This window comes from Ochotona princeps, chromosome 2 (assembly GCF_030435755.1).
Source record: "Ochotona princeps isolate mOchPri1 chromosome 2, mOchPri1.hap1, whole genome shotgun sequence".
NCBI lineage: Eukaryota > Metazoa > Chordata > Mammalia > Lagomorpha > Ochotonidae > Ochotona > Ochotona princeps.
In genome coordinates this window covers 57,974,848-57,992,996 of record NC_080833.1, presented here as the reverse complement: position 1 = coordinate 57,992,996, position 18,149 = coordinate 57,974,848, and the positions used below count along the sequence as shown (strand labels likewise).

The 18,149-nt window shown below is 34.9% G+C and overlaps 1 protein-coding gene across 1 annotated transcript in view; it reads right to left on the bottom strand.

The window, feature by feature from the left end:
* LRRC7 (leucine rich repeat containing 7) overlaps window positions 1-18,149 on the bottom strand; it is a 470,136-nt gene that overhangs the window by 87,361 nt on the left and 364,626 nt on the right. The window contains exons 14-20 of the mRNA XM_036494635.2: window positions 17,023-17,092; window positions 14,612-14,711; window positions 11,746-11,870; window positions 9,826-10,074; window positions 6,865-7,065; window positions 683-794; window positions 286-466 (exon numbers count right to left, since the gene is read on the bottom strand). Coding sequence (XP_036350528.2) covers window positions 286-466; window positions 683-794; window positions 6,865-7,065; window positions 9,826-10,074; window positions 11,746-11,870; window positions 14,612-14,711; window positions 17,023-17,092 — 1,038 coding nt within the window. The remainder of the gene's footprint in view (window positions 1-285; window positions 467-682; window positions 795-6,864; window positions 7,066-9,825; window positions 10,075-11,745; window positions 11,871-14,611; window positions 14,712-17,022; window positions 17,093-18,149) is intronic.

Genomic DNA, 18,149 nt, shown 5'->3' with positions numbered 1-18,149 from the left:
AAATCTTTTAGCAGTTCCTTTGTATTTTTGATCCTTAAAATTATTTCTCTTGAACATGATATTCCTTTAAATCCCTGCTATCCCTCCCTAATTGGTGGCATCATCCTGACAAATAGGCCCTCTTGCTCTTGTAAATTCCAGGTGAACCATATTTTGCTTACCTGCCCCTTTTGTCTTCTATGCCACTCATGTGATGATTATAATTCCCAAATCAAGAAGATTCATTTTTAAACAGTTGCTGAAAATAAACATTTGGCAACAGAAAAGAGGGCATTCTAAACACACCTGTTACCCCACAAAGAATTATGTACTGCATCTTTAGCTGTTGTCTGCAAGGACCCCACTTTAACCCGGGTGTTAGAGGATGCGGAGGAAGCCTGGGACGGCGAGTAGTCTGAGTAAGTGCCTGAGGAAACACTGTTATTCAGACAGTGAGTTTTGTCAACTTCAGACTCATCAGTTGATTCTGAAATTTAAAAGGGAAAAATGTTATAATGCTATGAACATTGACAGTAACAAGGCTCAGAAAAGTAAGTATGAAAAAATATATTTCATACCAATTAATGTTAGAGAAATATATTGATAAATATTTTATAGACTATGGTGATCATAATTTATAAGTGGTGATTCATCATGCACATGCATTCGCGGCATATTTTCCACATCAGGTTCACAATGTTACCTTTTTTGTCCTTCCCTAGCAGAACAAGTTTGGGTGGGTACAGAGGGGTCTCAGCTAATGAAGGGTGAAGTTCCCCAATCCTCATTTCATTAGCTGGATGAACAAAAGAATCCTGAGAGATATAATAATACAGGACAGGAAAGTAAACATTTAAACAGTAGTTAACCAAGGTGGCAATATCTCTATATGGCTCAGATGCAAAGATGTGGCTTGAGAATTTAATTCACTGTGAAGCATTGTGAGACATGAACCATATGTACCTCTGAGTCAAGAATAAATTTTTTCTAATTTAAATGAGTTCATTAACTTGTCAGACATGTTTTGACGCTGTTTATGTGCCTGGGACTATGCAAAGAGCTGTGGAGCTTCCAAAGAATGACACAATGTGGTCTGTTCTCTCTGAGAATTGGGTCTGACTGGCTAAATGGGATATTAACTCAATATAAAACACAGCGTTGAGTTATGAAAAACACTATATGAGTAGCATGATCACACAAACATATATGCGTATGTTACATAAAACAGTTCCAAGGTCTGAACTCTAAATTTTCTAAGGTAAAAGTATATATTTGATCAAGGAGAGATATGTTATTTTACATCCCTTGCCACATTAATGCCCTGTTGGGAACTATCAAGTCCTGTTTTTTCAGCCACTCTTAATTCATACTACTTCTCAAATGATGATCTCCTCAATTTCTCTAGTTCTATTATAGCTTTTTCTTAAAGCTCCTGATTCTCGTATGACCAATCTAAGCTGCTAAATCTTGATTCTACAGCAATCATTGTCATGAGCAACAACTAGCACATGTGTATAACTTCATAATGACAAACAAATATGCAAAAAATTCCTGTTAAATATTAAGCTTTTTTGACTCAAAGAAGTATTCCCAGTTAATCATATAATGAGAGACCATTACTTGGTCAATTAATACCAAATTCTCACTTTCTCTGGAGAGAAAATTGCCTTTTCTATGACCACAGCTCTGTAAATTCAAGCTTGGCTTTCATCTTTATGTCTTTTCCTGCCTTAATCATTATTATATTAATGTGAATTCAAAGCAGAATGTTCAGCTTTTTGGTAATTTTTAAAATTTGTTTAGAATCTTATTAACTTGAAACATTTAATATAACACATTTAGAAATACTTTAACAGAGAAAGAATATACTTGAGAACAAAAGCATCACAAATTTAAAATATCCTGACTTAAAGCTAATTGGTTAATGAAAAGAATAGACAGAAATTAGTTATTATATATATTATGAAGGACTGGTACAGAGACAGACTTAGGTCTTCAGATATTATAAAGAAACACACCACTTCCACCTACCATATGATCCAGCAATCCCACTCCTGGGAATATATCCAAAAAAACCTGGTATATATACACAAGAAAGCAACAGGCACCCCTGTAATCACTGCAACATGGTCAACAATTGCAATAGCTTGGAAACAACCTAGATGCCCACTGAAGGAGGACTGGATAAAGAAACTGTGGTACATCTACTCTATGGAATACTACTCAGCTATTAAAAAGAATGAAATTTTACCATTTGCAAGCAAATGGTCTCAGCTGGAAACGATTATGCTCAGTGAAACAAGCCAATCCCCAAAGGACAAATATCATATGTTTAATATAAATGACCTCCACCCAAAACATAAAACAAAAAGTAAAGGTAAACAAACACGATTGTGATCTCACAAACAAAGGGTGTAATGGAGAGCAGAGTACCAGGAATCAAAAAAAATTGACAGAATGCATCTCTAGTACTGAATTAAAGTAGGCCCCCAAATGAAACTTCAAAATACACCTAGACAACAAAATATTAATCTTTTACCATTGCCTATACCAACAGTGTCACGACCCACATAAAGTGCAGAAAGCTAGAGCCAAGACAAGACTTGATGGATTGTTTTACTACAAAATACAGGGTACAATAGGGAGAGAAATGGGTGGGGAGGGAGGAATGACTATGCCTGCAAAATTGTAAAACAGAAAACAATAATAATAATAATAATAATAATAATAATAATAATAATAATAAAAGGAAACACTGATTTCTTTTGCTGTTGGCTTAAGTTCTATCTTTTTGGCTTTGTTTTCATTTGCTTTCTTTCTTTGGGGAGGGGTTAGGCTTATAAGGAAAAATGGGGATATCATACTGGTTAATTATTTTTATGAGACGAATATTTTTATAGAAAAAGACTGAAAGATCAAGTCCAACCCTTCGTTTGTCTAGTGGAAATTCTGAGACCCAACTCCAGTTTGGTCTCACATGTATGTTTAGACAACGACAGAGCCTTAAAGCAGGAGCTAAGGTGGACATTTTTATTTTCATGGGTTTTGAAAAGCATTTTAAGCTTAGCCTAATAAGCATACTAAAGCCTTAAGAGAACAATCCTAGAAAATCAAAACCTTCCATATCTTTGGATAAATTTATAAAAAGAAGATGCAAGATTGAGAAGTAGTATTGTAAAAGGCATAAAAATGTTATCTTGGTCAAAAATGTCAGTTATGAGGTATCATATTTTCATATTATTTCTGCTTTATCATATATTACTCAGGTTACCTTGAGCAAGTTAATGTATCCTTTTGGGCCTCTAATAGAAATGACATAAGAAAGAAATATTCTTATGAAACCTAATACTATTATAGCAATCTGCTTTTAGTGAAAAACAAAGCAAAGCAAAATAGAAACAAAAATCAAGTAGTTGTATAGCATAAAATTTTATTGTAACTAAGGGGTTTTCTTTTTTGTTTTTCCCATGCGCTATGCATTCAATACGAAAACATCCTATTTGTACACATCAAGGTTTCAAACTTGTGACTGGAACTCTGCAGAGTAGCCATGGTCTGTCTCAGGTTCAAGACTAATTCCACTCAAGAATTTCTTTTGTGAATCCAAAGGATTTTTAGCAACCAGAAAATGATACTATTAGAGCAACAACAATGGATTTGCACAGATCCAAGAAGACTCTCAGAATTATGAGCAAAGTGATGATGATGATAAACATGGTGATGACGATGATGGCCATCAGGAATGCAGCGTTGATTACATGCCGACTGTTGCATGACTATGCTAAACACTTTACCTATATTATCTCTGCCAAACACATAAAAGATAAACTTATTCTTTTTTATAGCTGTGAGAGGGATGGTTTTCTTCCCTAATACTTATCCAGGTGTGGGATAGGGCAAAGCCAAGACCCTGGAACTCACTTTAGGTGTTCCACATGGGTGGCAGGGATCCAACTTCTTGAGCCATCACCACTGTTTCCAGTGCTGAGCATTGGTAGAAAATTAATGTGGAAGAGGAGCTGGCACTCAAGCCAAGGTCCTTAGATATGGATGCAGTTATACCTGAACTGTTTCTTACCTACTGTCCTAAATGCCTATCTCTAACCCTTATCTTATAGTCAAGAGAATGGTGACACGAGGGAGTAGAGTAGCCATTTCAAACCATACCAGTAGTAACTAACAAAACAGTTTTGAAGTGGTATCTGTCCTACTTGAACGTCTTACATGTGATACTGTGTACAATGTATTATTTGTCCTAAGAAAATCTCATTTTTGGCCCAGCCCGGTGGTCTAGTGGCTAAAGTCCTCGCTTTAAATGCGTCGGGATCCCATACGGGCTCCCGTTCTAATACCAGCAGCCCTGCTTTCCATCAATTTTCCAGCTTTGGCCTGGTAAAGCAGTCGAGGACGTCCCATAGCCTTGGGACCCTGAGCCCACATGGAGACCTGGAAGAGACTCCGGGTCCCTGGATCCTGTCTTCAGATTGGCTCAGCTCCAACTGTTGCAGTCACTTGGGGAGTGAATTATTCGATGGAAACTCCTCCTCTCTGTCTCTTTGCTCTTTGTATAGCTGACTTTGCAATAAAAAATATTTTTTTTAAAAAGAAAATCTCATATCTTAAATGAGCTACATAGCATAGTAACTATCCAGCAAGGAAACTTAAATGTTGAATTCTTCTTTATAAGTTACTTTTTAAAAAGTTTTATTTACTTATTTGAAAGGCAAAGTGATGGAGGAGAGGGGTAGATAGAGAAAGGCATAGACCTTCTGTCCACTTCTTTCTCTAAATAACCACAACATCCAGGACTCAGTCAGGCAAGCCATGGCACAGGAAATTTCAGTGCGGTCTCCTACATGGATGGTGGAAGCCTAAGTCATCATCTGACACCTTTCCAGGTACATCAGAAAGAAACTGGTCCAAAGACAGAGTAGCTGGTTGAACTGGTACTTTGACATGGAATGCTGGTACCTGAAGTAGTGGTTTAACTGTGTTATAATGCTAGTTCCTATTTAAATTTTATTATAGGGGCTGGAGAAATTAAGTTCCTGTTAAAAAGGTGGGAAAAAAATTGAGGACTATTAGTGGAAATTATTGCTAGGGAATAACATTTGCTGAGAGTCTCATTATAACACATTGAGCCATATTTCCTTCTGGTGTAGAAAACAGATATAGGAAGGACAGACATTGCTCACAACTATTTAAAATAGATATTGGATGTTTGCGTCAAAGAGAAAGAGAAGCTAAGATTGAAATAAAAAGTAAAAAAACATTTTCTGAACTCTTATCTAGATCTAGGATTACTAAAGGCACATTAAGATAATGTTCAGAAATATTTGATTATTCTACATTGTTAGAAGATAGATGCATTTTCTGCAAAAAGAGAATTTGAAGGTTGGCCCCCAAGAAAGGCAAAGTTCATAGCATGTGTAGACATGGAGTCTGCCCCTCATTGCTTTGAGGAAAGGCAGGTAATTATGGTAGCTGTTCTTGGAGCTGTTATTCTCTATATTTTAAGAGTTTAAGAAACAATGTTTTAGAAAGATTTTAGTGACTTGACTGTCAAGGTTATACAGTTATACAGTTGGTAACAAAGGAAAGTCAAGGTTTCCATTCATATCTGCTCCCTTGGTTTCCAGATTGCACTCTGTGATATTGATTTCAGCTGAGAGCAAGTTCAAAATGACAGGAGTATGGGCCTGCATGGATGTGTAACAGGTTAAGCTGACATCTCAAATATCCTGGCTGCTCTTATCCAGCTCCCTGTTAGTCCACCTGGGAAAGCAGCAGAGGTTGGCTCCAGTGCTTGAACACTTGCTACCCATAAGGGAGACCTGGCTCCGGCCTTTGGTCTGGTCCAATTCTGACTGTTGTGACCATTTAGGAAGTGGAAGCTAGCTCTGCCTTTCAAATAATTAATAAATCTTTTAAGGACAGAATCACTTTTTCACTTATGGCATTATATTTTCCATCACACAAAAACCATATGATCACATTTTTATGTAATATGTTTTCTAGTCACTACACACCTGTTAAATTTATCGAGTTAGGCTTTAAATTATTTGGTGAGTATGGACACATTTTACATTTTTACTCAGTGTTTAGCACAGTGCTACATACACAGCTGGTATCTAATGCAACAAACTGATGATTTGAAATGCAGATTTATAAATGTTTCACGGACCTAGATTTTTGTGAAGTGGCTATGTGAAATTCTAGACCTATGTGTACAATTATGCTACTAGTGCAGGTAAAGGATGATAAATAAGAGTTGATGAGATAGTAGAGGTGGAGTAAATGTAGTTGAATTCTTTTCAGACCACGCAAATAAACACATTCCTCTTTCTAAAATGTAGCTCTTAGCTTCACATGAATAATTTCATAAACCTAAATTTCAGTTATCTTCCCCTTTTGTTGTCAGTAGTTACAACAAAGGTTGTAACTCCAAAACAAACAAACAAAACCATTTTTAAACATTTGTTCAAATCCAGATTAAAGATTTTACATGATTTTCATAATAAAAAAATCTTTGGTTAGTTTTTCCTAATGACTGATACAATCAAAGTACAGAGCAGCCAAATACTAACTAATATAATAAAAGCACTCATTGGCCAAGTGTAGTTGGGTGATATAAGTTGGGTAATGTAGGTTTAGCTGAGTGACGAACTATTACTCTGTGTGTATTGGAACTTTCAGAGCTGTACTAATGGTTTCATGCTATGAGGGTATCATTTGTGATTTTTAAAATGCAACCCTCATATCTTGACAGATTACATTTTAAGGAAAAATACAAGTGTCAAGGAATATCTGTTCAGTTTAAAAATCTTCATTAAGAATTCCAAAAAATCCAAACCACACTGGCAATTACCAATAACCTTCAAATACCTCCACTGTAATCTCCTTTGGGGCTACCGGCCACTTGTGTTCATATTTTTCTTTCACAGTTTGTTCCGTGTTAGCAGTTGGGTTTGAATTCTCAACACGCACTCCATGGCTTGGCTTACCCACCAGATTTTGAACAGATTTTACCATATTCTTTAAATCCTCTGGGTAAGGAGTTGGGTATCGTTTTAGGTTTATTTCAACCTAGAAGTTTATAAAGAGAAATTTAACATAAAAATAACTTCAGCAAGCATGTTCACAGAACTACCCCATTTTATGTGCAGAAATAGAACCAAATGCAATACAGTGAGTGTTGAGTGGGCTGAGAAACTGTGCATTGGAGTAGAACACATAGTGTTCTTCTCACATACAGTCTCACAGGACTTTACCCATTCTTTCCCACTCTCTTAGATTGTGAGAAACTTTGCATCATAACCTATCTTTGAACAAATTCTGAAATAGCAGTAGGTCAAATATTTGATATATAATTTCTGAAAAATTTAAGCACTATTATCAGCTACTTTTATACTCCAGAGAGTGTTCCATTCCCTGTCTTAGTTATTTGCAAGTAATAATTCTGATTTAAGAATATCTTTTCAGTTTCAATACAGTTAATTGGTAGAGTCCCCAAAAAGATTTACCAGTAGAGTTGCATATTAGACAGTGGACAATCAATAGTATCTGCTGCATAAATTTGCAGTAGCTCAAGTATGTAATAATCTTATTGGCATAAAAGTAGGGCACCTAGGAAAAATGCTTTCAGCACTTTTCATATTAGGTTTTTGTATTTTTATTTAGCATATTTTATATTTAGTGTTTGTATTAATGAAATAGCATCAATTTTGAAAATATTTCGGTTAGGTAAAAATCAAACTTTGAGGCCATCTTCTAAGATACTTAACTACATAAATTTCAAATTATAGTTATCCAGATATTTATTTCTATTCAATTCATATTTGAAATGTCACTGTGACATATGGGAACATGTATTAATGAGTATATTTAGCACTGAATCTTGAGAGAGAAAATATGAGACATTTCAAATAGAAACTCTGTTATCAGAGTACTTAATATATCTCAGATAGAATAAATACAGATTGCCCATTTTTATTTAAAATAAGTAGAAAAAACAAGGAATATATTTACTTGGCCTAGACTGTTCCAACCAATATGCCATTTTACATCTGAGTAGAACCAACTTGACAAAATGGAATGGTTTATGTGATTGTAGTGAGCATGTAGTTGTGGAAATATGTGTGTGAGTGTGTGTGTGTGTGTGTTTGTGTGTCTTGTGGGGGTATATTGGAGGAGAGAAAAAAGGAAAGTTGAAGGAGCAAGAAGAGTGGAAAATAGGAAGAAAGAGGGAGGCATGCGCATAACCACCCACACACATCTGTGTAATTCATGGGATGTAAGAAAATATGACAGTGGAATTGATTTGAGGATTATGAACAGGAACTCAAGCACTTTTGCTCATCTGTAGTTTTAGCAAATCCACCAACTACAGTATTACAAGTTCTGTACAACACATTATGTCCTTTTAGAAACTGTTTTGCCTTCCTGTTTTGTCTTATGCATGTAGTACTTCTAAAATGAATAAACATGTTCTTAAAGTAGTTATAGCAGTGTTCTGTAAAACCTCAATGCAAAATGTTATTTTATATTTCTAAATCTATCGGATAGAAAAAGGACCTTATTATAATATGGAATTAAAAAATATAAGCTCAGCTATTATATACATGCATGGGAACATGTGCCAATTACATTCTTCCGAAAGTGTTTCCTTGTCACTCACTATAAAGTATTTGCTCATGTCACATACACATTTGATTAGAATTCAGCATTTTGACTATAATACTACTTTAGTTTTGGAAACCAGAAACATTTCATAACATTATATGCATCTCAGATCTAAACAAAGTGCAGTAAATGCAAATAGTAGCTGCAAGATGTTGGAGACCCCCAAAATATATCAGTGAGTAAGAATTAATGTTAATAGGGCATTTAGAAATGATATCTTGATTCATGCAGAACTTCATTTTTCATATATTATATTCATATAATATATTTTATATCATGATTAAATTCCAATTTTGTTTGTGAATTCCAGTAAGAGAAATAATAATTCATGATTTGATCATTGGTTGTTAAGTGGTTTTGTATTTTAGGAATTAATTGGAATGTTTTACAAAGAAACCCATAATAATTTTAGTTAGGAAAATGCACTCTCAATTTGTCTTATATTGTAGAAAGAATATAAGACACAGATTGAGAATCTAGTGTATCAGATGTGAACAGAAAGGTTTACAAAACATTGTGTTAGTCGATTTTCCATTCAGACATGTTTTTCCCTTATTAACATCTAAGAGAATAAGTAGTCCTATTTGCTACAAATTCCTACCCAATCTTCTCTTATAGGAATTCATACCATCTGTGTATCTTCAAATGAAAGGATATGGGTGCTTCTCAGCAGATGTTTATCTTTGTACTCAGAGTTCACTCTCTCAGAATCTCAATTTACATATCATCTTATTGGAAGAATCAAGTTTTGGCTACTTCATCTCCCACAGAATTGACATTTTAAAATAGGCAAACATATGGAGGACACAATTTAGATCATACCAATATTGTGTGTCATCAACATTCTGCTCAACTATTGGTATTCCCACACTTTAAAGAAAATCCTTAAAAATAAAAATGAAGTGCCCAAATAAAAACCCATGCTGGAAATCCCACCAATAGGCACCTCACATTAACATCCCCAACCCCTTAACTCGGTCCATCCCAGCCTACTGCCAATGTCAATAACCAACAAGAATGAAATTAGAATCAAACACTGGCAGTTTGAAGGTTTCCATAAGATCAGCATTTCTCAGCCCAAATCATGCAAACATACCCCATAAACCACTGTTCCAAGGTTGCTTCTACATGGGGGATTCTCCTACCCCAAACACCTAGGCCTACCTGTCTGCCACTTAGAGAGGGAAGAGTGGTGGATTGTGCTGCAACTGGCAATTGAGTACACATGCTCCTTTCCTGCTGGAGGCCACTTATACAACCCCATGCCAGCTGTGGGTCATTCTGGGGGATGGGCATATCTTGGATCTGCTGATCACACCTGGCCCACGGTGTGCAGCAATCGCCAGACAGTCTGGCAGGTTGGAGAGTAATCCCACGCTGGCCCCTTTCCCATGGGGCTTGGCAGGAGAGATCCTGTGGGAGAAGGAATCTCCATTTTCTGGGAGAAAGAGGACTACTGTAGCAATACTACTTTATCATTTTTCTATACTATAATTTTCTCATTCTGGGTAATGCATTTAAAAGAACCATCAGAATTATTTTAAATTCATGTAACAAAATAGTACCAATATGACAAGGGATGAATACAATGAGTTGTATTCATACAATACAGCATTATACTACACTATGCACACTATCAATAAGTACAACATACTATAGTCCATTTGAAAACTGATTTTAAATCAATTTTTAAAATTTTATATAAACTGATAGTGCTAAATGTAATGTACACATAGTGAACCAGAAATTATTCAATTCAGAATTTCAACAGATTCCATTCTTCATACTTTGATGATGATTTATCTAAAGGTTTGTGTTCTAATTTGTATAATAGCCAATGGTTTTGGAAATATTGAAATTAGCAAAAGTTTTAGGGAAAAATGTGCAGTTTTTGAAAATTCAATGAGATTTGAAAATGATCAGAGTTCAATTCAGAATGCATCATCCATTGGTTCTAGATTTAACATATGAAATCCTTAAAATAACAGAAACATTCTAAAGATTTCTTTTCAGATTATTAACATTTTATTTTAGGAATTCACAAGTTAAAAAATGTCTCTTTGGTTGTTAGATACCACTAATCAACAATCCAGAAACATTTTTTTAAAACCCAAATCTAATGAAATTATCACTTAGGAGTTGGGATTCCATTTTGGGTTTTCCATGATACAGATACTTTTTGGAGTAAATGCCCAATTAGCTTACCATGTAATTCTAGTAATATCCTTTAATGTGTTACTTCAGAAAATGTGAGAACAAGAGACAGCGAACACATCACACGATCTAGATATATTAATAGGATGCACATAGACTTTATTAACTAATCACCAGGAGTGACAGATGTTAGTATCCATGATGGAAAAGATGCTCAAATAATATTAAAAAATTAATGAGAGATTCAAGATATTGCCTTGATGGTAACATGAAAATTGGACAATTATAAAATCTAAATTCTCACAGTATTTGAATAAAATAATAGAAGACTTTAAAATTCAAACTTCTTTTTCAAATGAATCTCAAAATGTTTTTATAAACATGTCTTGAGTTAAAAAAATTTGTGTGCAACGTTACCTGCTCTTGGACATGGAATCTTTTCAAATTTTATTACACTTAAGGGAACACGTATTCTAGGAACATTAAATCTTTCAGAAATTTTAATACTACTATAACATAGTAGTCAGTTGGCCCTTCCAAAAATGAATTTTTGCTTCTAGATTTCACATGATATTTTGCTCAGTGATTAATAAAAACAATTACTGTATATCTAGGATAAAATTCTTGGGGTAATGTGTGATGTCACCTTTTTTTTTTAACTTTTCTCACAGCTTGAATCTCCCATTATACTGTAAGATTGGTGGTATCTCAATTTTCTCAGTACAAGTAGGACATTTATTTCATTTTGAAGTACACCAATACTTTTCAAACCTTCAGAAACTGAATTTGAAGGTATTACTATGAATCTTAGTACACCTGACTTCTTTGCAGAGATTACTCAATTTGTGCATAAATCTACTTGAATGACAACAGTGAAGAAACAAAAGGAATCAGAAGAAAAAAAAAAACAGCATAGTCTGAAAGGTTCACCTTAACTTTCCCAGCATTTTCATCATCTTCTTTTTTTTCTTCAAATTCAAAGGCAACTGTCATACGCTGTTGTCTCTGCTCTTCCCATAGTGTGGGGTTAAAGCTGTCACTGTCTGATTGGAAATCTAGGAGTTCAAAGTATTATTGCTTTTTTTTCACATAGGGTCTTATTAATGGAACTTATTACATGCTCTTCAAATCTTGCATTTGGCTTTCCCAAGTACACATTCATTACATGTAGGGATTGGGAAGTTCTCTAGTGTAGGGAATGAACTTCCCATGGGCTAATAACAATAGTACGCAGAGCTGGACTAAGCACTTCAAAACCGTGTCTCTGTTTAATCCTCGCAACAGTAGATTGGTAGTATTAATATCTTCCTTACATTGCCGATGAAAATCCTACTGATGAGTTCTAAGACACTTTCTTGGTCTAGCAGCTTCTCTGTTGCTGCTGCAGGACTGATTCTATTCTGTTCCTGTATGACTACATAGCACATGTTGTAACTACTACATTCCCAAAGATTCTCTTTTATAAAAAAGAATAGCACATAGCAAAGGTTTTACTATAAATTAATAAAGTAAAACCTTTTTCTTTTTGATAAGTGAGCGGCATCTAGAAGAAACTGCTGTATGTAGAACTTATATGGAAAATTTAATCTTTAATACTAAAATTTCAATTAGTTTAAATGTCTCAAACCCACAGGGAAACATTTTTTAAATATTAGGTTTGAAGACTTGGAGTGATGGCTCAGTGGCTGAAATCCTAGCCTTGCATGCGTGGGGATCCCATACAGGCACCGGATCATGTCCCGGTTACTCCACTTTCCATTCAGCTCCTTGCTTGTGGCCAGGGAAATCGAGGATGGCTCAAAGCCTTGGGAACCTGCTCCCATGTGTGAGAGATCTGGAGGAAGCTCCTTGCTCCTGGCTTCAGATCGGTTCAGTTCCGGCCTTTGAGGCCGCTTGCAGAGTGAATCAGCTGATGGACCTTTGTCTCTCCTACTTTCTGTAAATCTGACTTTCCAATAAAAAATAAATAAAATCTTTTAAAAAATATTAGATTTGCATCCAAACAGTGACTAACAATAACATGCTCTTTCCAACATTATTGCGATGATTACTTGAAAATGTTTTCCCATTTTTAGTTTTAGCTTGAATTATTTTGCTAAGGATGGCCTTAATGGTGTACTACTTTGTTAAATGGGATTCTTGTTACAGTACTGCCTAAACAAACAAAAGGTAATATCGTTGAAGTCCAAGAAAACTTTTCATTAACCAACTTTGCTCTCTTCAAGGGGAAGAAGAAAGGAACCAGCAGTCAAGTGGGCTGTTTCTGTCGTATCATACCTCAGACTCTGAAATACATTAAGGATTTAATCTGTGAGACTGAATCTCAAAAATAACTAGTAAATATGAGGTTTTAAAACTTTTTTCTGTATCTTTTGGAAAGCAAATATTTTGATAATCTGGGAAATTAAAATGGAAATCTAATATGTCTGAATAAAACACAATCTGCAAGTCTCTTCTATAGCATGTATATATGGTGATCTTCTTTTCATAAATCTTGAAGATCTACTTTACTGAAGCCTAGAAAATACATTTCAAAACAATAATTGCTTTGCCTATTTTCCTAAATCACATTCTGAATAAAATATCATGAAATATCCCAAACTAGTTCATCTATACTTGGAAATCAAAGGTTAAGTTTATCTATTATAATTATATCTGAAAATAACCAAGGAAGCAAATAGTTTCCTTTACAAATTGACCCTAATTAAATGGAGTGCGTGCATTTGATCCTTTGGTTGGTTAAAGTGGGTTTACTAGTCTGAAAATTTACATTACGTGGTGCATGTAAAAAAATGCATTTCACCTTGTGTTGATTTGGGCTACAGGGTCCGAGTCATGTTTCAAATAGAAAAGGATGAGCCTGTTTCAAGTTTTAATTAATCAAATTTTTATAGTAAAGAAAGTTTAACTACCGGAAAAAGTTTAGTTTAAAAAATTATTGGGCCTGGAGCGATAGCATAGTGGTTAAAGTCCTCGCCTTGCATGCGCCAGGATCCCATATGGGAGCCAGTTCTAATCCCGGAGGCCCTGCTTCCCATCCAGCTCCCTGCCTGTGGACTGGGAAAGCAGTCAAGGACAGCTCAAAACCTTGGGACCCTGCACCTACGTGGGAGACCGGAAGAGCTCCTGGCTCCTGGCTAAGGATTGGCTCAGCTCCAGCTGTTGCGGTCACTTGGGGAGTGAACCATCGGACGGAAGATCTTCCTCTCTGTCTCTCTTTCTCTCTGTATGTCCACCTTTTCAATAAAAATAATCTTCAAAAATTATTTTTATCATGACTGCTGATATGATTCACAGCAGCTCAAAAAACCAATGATCATTATTTGTAGATTGTCTATAGCTAACTCAAAATGAAATTATTTTGGCTTCCTAATCAGTGTGGCAAAAATTTAAATTGTATTCATGCGTAAACTAGACACAAGAAATAAAAAAAAAACTCATGTAACCTTTTTGAAGTTCTGACGTAACCTTATTTGAATAGGTTGATACTATGTTTGGTCAACTAGTCCTATGTCTTATTTCGGCACAATAAGCTATTTCTAAAAGTCAATATTGCTTTCGCATAGGATCCAAAGAAAAATTTTGTTTTTGGAAATTTTAGTTAAATGTTGTATCATAAATTTAACATTCATGCTAGGTTAGAGCTCCATATAGAATACACACGTTGTGGGTATTTTTCTTTCAAGCTTGTATATTTTCCAGTATTTTTGAAAGATAGCAGAGTAATAATCATATCTTTTTAACATTTAACATTTAACATTTCTTTTAACAAAAGAAATTTCTAGTGACAATTTACCTTCATCACCACGAGGCTGCTGGGGAAACATGTAGTTAGTCAATACCCTTTGCTTTGTTTCTGGATGGGCTTCAGTTTGTAAAGGGATAAGTGCTTTAGACTGGAAATAAAGAAATATAAATTAATTTATAAACTCACTAACAAACTTATTTCATGAGATAGCAATTTAGTATACAGAGATAAATTAAAAAGTGAGGGAAAAGCGACAGTGGAAAAACAAAGTATAACATAAAATAATATTGTCGGGAAATATATTTAATCTTATGATTTTCACAGTGAGAGTTTCCTCATTTTTAGTATTTTGATTTACAAAATTTACCAAAATCTATTCAACTGATTCATGTCATCTTCAATCTTGAAGAGACTGATGTGTGAAATTGTTTGAATTAAGTGCACTTTTGGTACAAATCTATTTGCTTATTGGTTTTCATGTAATACTGTCCTCGACAAATTAAATTTTCTATCCAATTCATTTGATGAAACATCATGAGCTTAATTGGGTGAAAGCATAAAATTCATTTATTCTGGGCCCGGCGGAGTGGCCTAGCGGCTAAAGTCCTCGCCTTGAAAGCCCCGGGATCCCATATGGGAGCTGGTTCTAATCCCGGCAGCTCCACTTCCCATCCAGCTCCCTGCTTGTGGCCTGGGAAAGCAGTTGAGGACGGCCCAATGCATTGGGACACTGCACTAGCGAGGGAGACCAGGAAGAGGTTCCAGGTTCCCGGCTTCGGATCGGCGCGCATCGGCCCGTTGCGGCTCACTTGGGGAGTGAAACATCGGATGGAAGATCTTCCTCTCTGTCTCTCCTCCTCTGTGTATATCTGGCTGTAATGAAATGAATAAATCTTTAAGAAAAACATGCTTACTTTAAAAAAAAATTCATTTTTTCTTAAAAGACGGTTTTGTAGTCAAAGACAGAGTCCAAATACAGAGAAATATCTATGCGTGTGTCTGACAGATTGCTGTGTATTTACTTAGGTTATATGCTGTTCTCTGTTCTTACGTTGATTTTAGAAATATTTTATAGTGCATCACAAATAAGATACAATTTTTTTTACTTTGTTGAGTTTTCTAGTTTTGGTTGCACAAAAGAAGTGTTGAAAATTAAATCATGCTCTATTTAAAAAAAAAAGTATTTTAAGCTTTCCAAAGAAGTCTGATATAATTACCAGAAATACATTAGAGATAGTCATATTACTTAATGCATTAGAAGTCTTGTTTCATGATACTTTTTAATAGGAGGGCAGCAGAAAGAAAATTTGAGGTACCAGTTTGTGCCATGAAACAGCCTAAAACTCATTAAAATCAGTTTCTAAATAAAAGTGAAATGATGTAGTCATTTTTTCTGTTCATTTTCCTGCAAGAATAATAAGTCATGATGTTAAGAGATGTTTTTACAATGTGACACTATGGAATAGACTCTTATTAGTATAGTTCACATTTATTCCAAAAATGATGTTTATAAAATGATAATACTGAGGACTGTAAAAATCCAGAGTTTATTAGTGAGTTTTGAGTTTGAATGTCAATTTAACTTTTCATTTAGCCAGAAGGAATAAGTTCTGTAAAGATTTTAGAACACCAATACTATTCTTCCATTTGCATTTACTAGAGGATATTTTTATTTTTTCACACAATTAGCTCAATAACTTCAAATATAGATAGCTCATTTGCCAGTTATGGTACTTTTATATTTGGACAATAATGATAACAGGAATTCTAGATAGACTATTTGCATTTAACTATTCATATTATGGGATAAGTGTTTAATATTTTTAGGATCAAATGTACGAAGAGAACTAGCAAATATTTCAGAATTGTTCACCACCAGTACTTCTAGTGGTAAATCAGGTGTTTTCAACTGTTTCTTGCTGTTTTCCAGTTGATGAAATTATTCATTAATTGTCAATTATTTTCATGATCATAAAGGAAACATTTTCACAAAAATTGTTGTTACCAAATACTAAAAATGTCAGGAAATTTCTTGGATAGTTTTATATTTACAATGATTATAGTTAAAAGCATGGCAATAAACAGGAACATAGAGGATAATAATCCCTCTTGTGGGGATTGTGGTAGTGGTTTTTTCATCCTTTATCTTCAGAGATATAATTAAAAGGCAAATTCTAAGGACACATGTGTATTACCTAGATGTAAGAAGCTGAAAAAATGATTATTTTGCATATTAGATCTTTGAGCATGAAGTAGATATTAAGTGGAAGTATTTAAAGTGGGTGGTTATTTCCAGTCACATTTTGTCTGCAAAGATATTTGACATACTCTATCCATGCAAAGAATCTGTATTTTGTAGTAGTTTTAAAAAATATTTATTGGGAATAACTTAGTAAGTAAATGCTTAGATTATAGTTCGCAATAATAAACAAAATAAATCAGGTAATAAAAGTTTGAACCTGATTGTCAGAAAGCCACAAAGCAGCAAGCTCTTTAAGTTTGGTAAATGAGAATGGTAAATTCTTCAATCTGTAAAAAAGGATAAAGAAAAGGTAAATTCTAACAGCATAAATACAGTATAGATGAAAACAGATAAAGGTAACATCAAAGAATTAAGATACTCAGATTTTCATTTTTATCTTCAATCATTTCTCCATGGAAAGTCTGGAAAACCTTAAAAAATGTTTACATACTCATTTCTGAATGTTTCCCATTATCTCTGGATAAAATAAAAAATACTAAATAGTGTTATCAAAATTTAAAAGATTTGGCCCTTAAACATGCCTTGGGTAGCTTGAGCCCATTATAAGGGTATGCAAGCTCTTGCCTTTGCAACAGTCTTTGTCCCAAATTCAACTCGACTCCATTCCACATAGCTGTTAGCTAGAAGTCCAAGTATTGTTTTCATCTAAGACACTTTTCCTGACTTATTTCAACTGCTGTTCTCAATCTAGTTGTCCTGTATTTTCCTGCATGGAACATATTGCTATAAATTTGGAAATACAGAGTTACATAGAGAGAAGGAGTTGGAGAGGAGGGGGGAAGGGAGAGAGGTGAGAGAGAGAGCTAGAGAAAGAGAAAACAAAGAGAGCTAGAGATTTTCAGTGTTCTGGATCACTTCTTAAATGGTCACAACAACTGGGACTCAGGCCAAAGCCAGGAATCTAGAACACCGTCTGGTTCTCCCATGTGGGTGGCATGGACCCAAGCACTTGGGCCATTCTCTACTCTTTTTCCACATGCACCAGCAGCGAGATGTGCCAGAAATGGATATCAACAGGAATCATTTGGGATGCTAGCCTAGCAGATGGTAGCTTAATGATATGCTCACAATTCCATCTTCATATTACTGTTTTTAATTAAGATTTATCATTGTGCTAACTTATTCACGGATACCCACACACAAAGCCGTATTTAGAGGGCAAGGCTCATGTCTGTCTCCACCACTAAATGAATGTACAGTTCCCTTGGTTATACTAGCCTCCAGAAAGTGTGTCATTTTTCCCCCTTTTACATACTTCACAATAGATAAAGAGATTTAAATATAGTGTTGTTGAGATAGGTGAAGTTTGGCATTAGCTTTGGT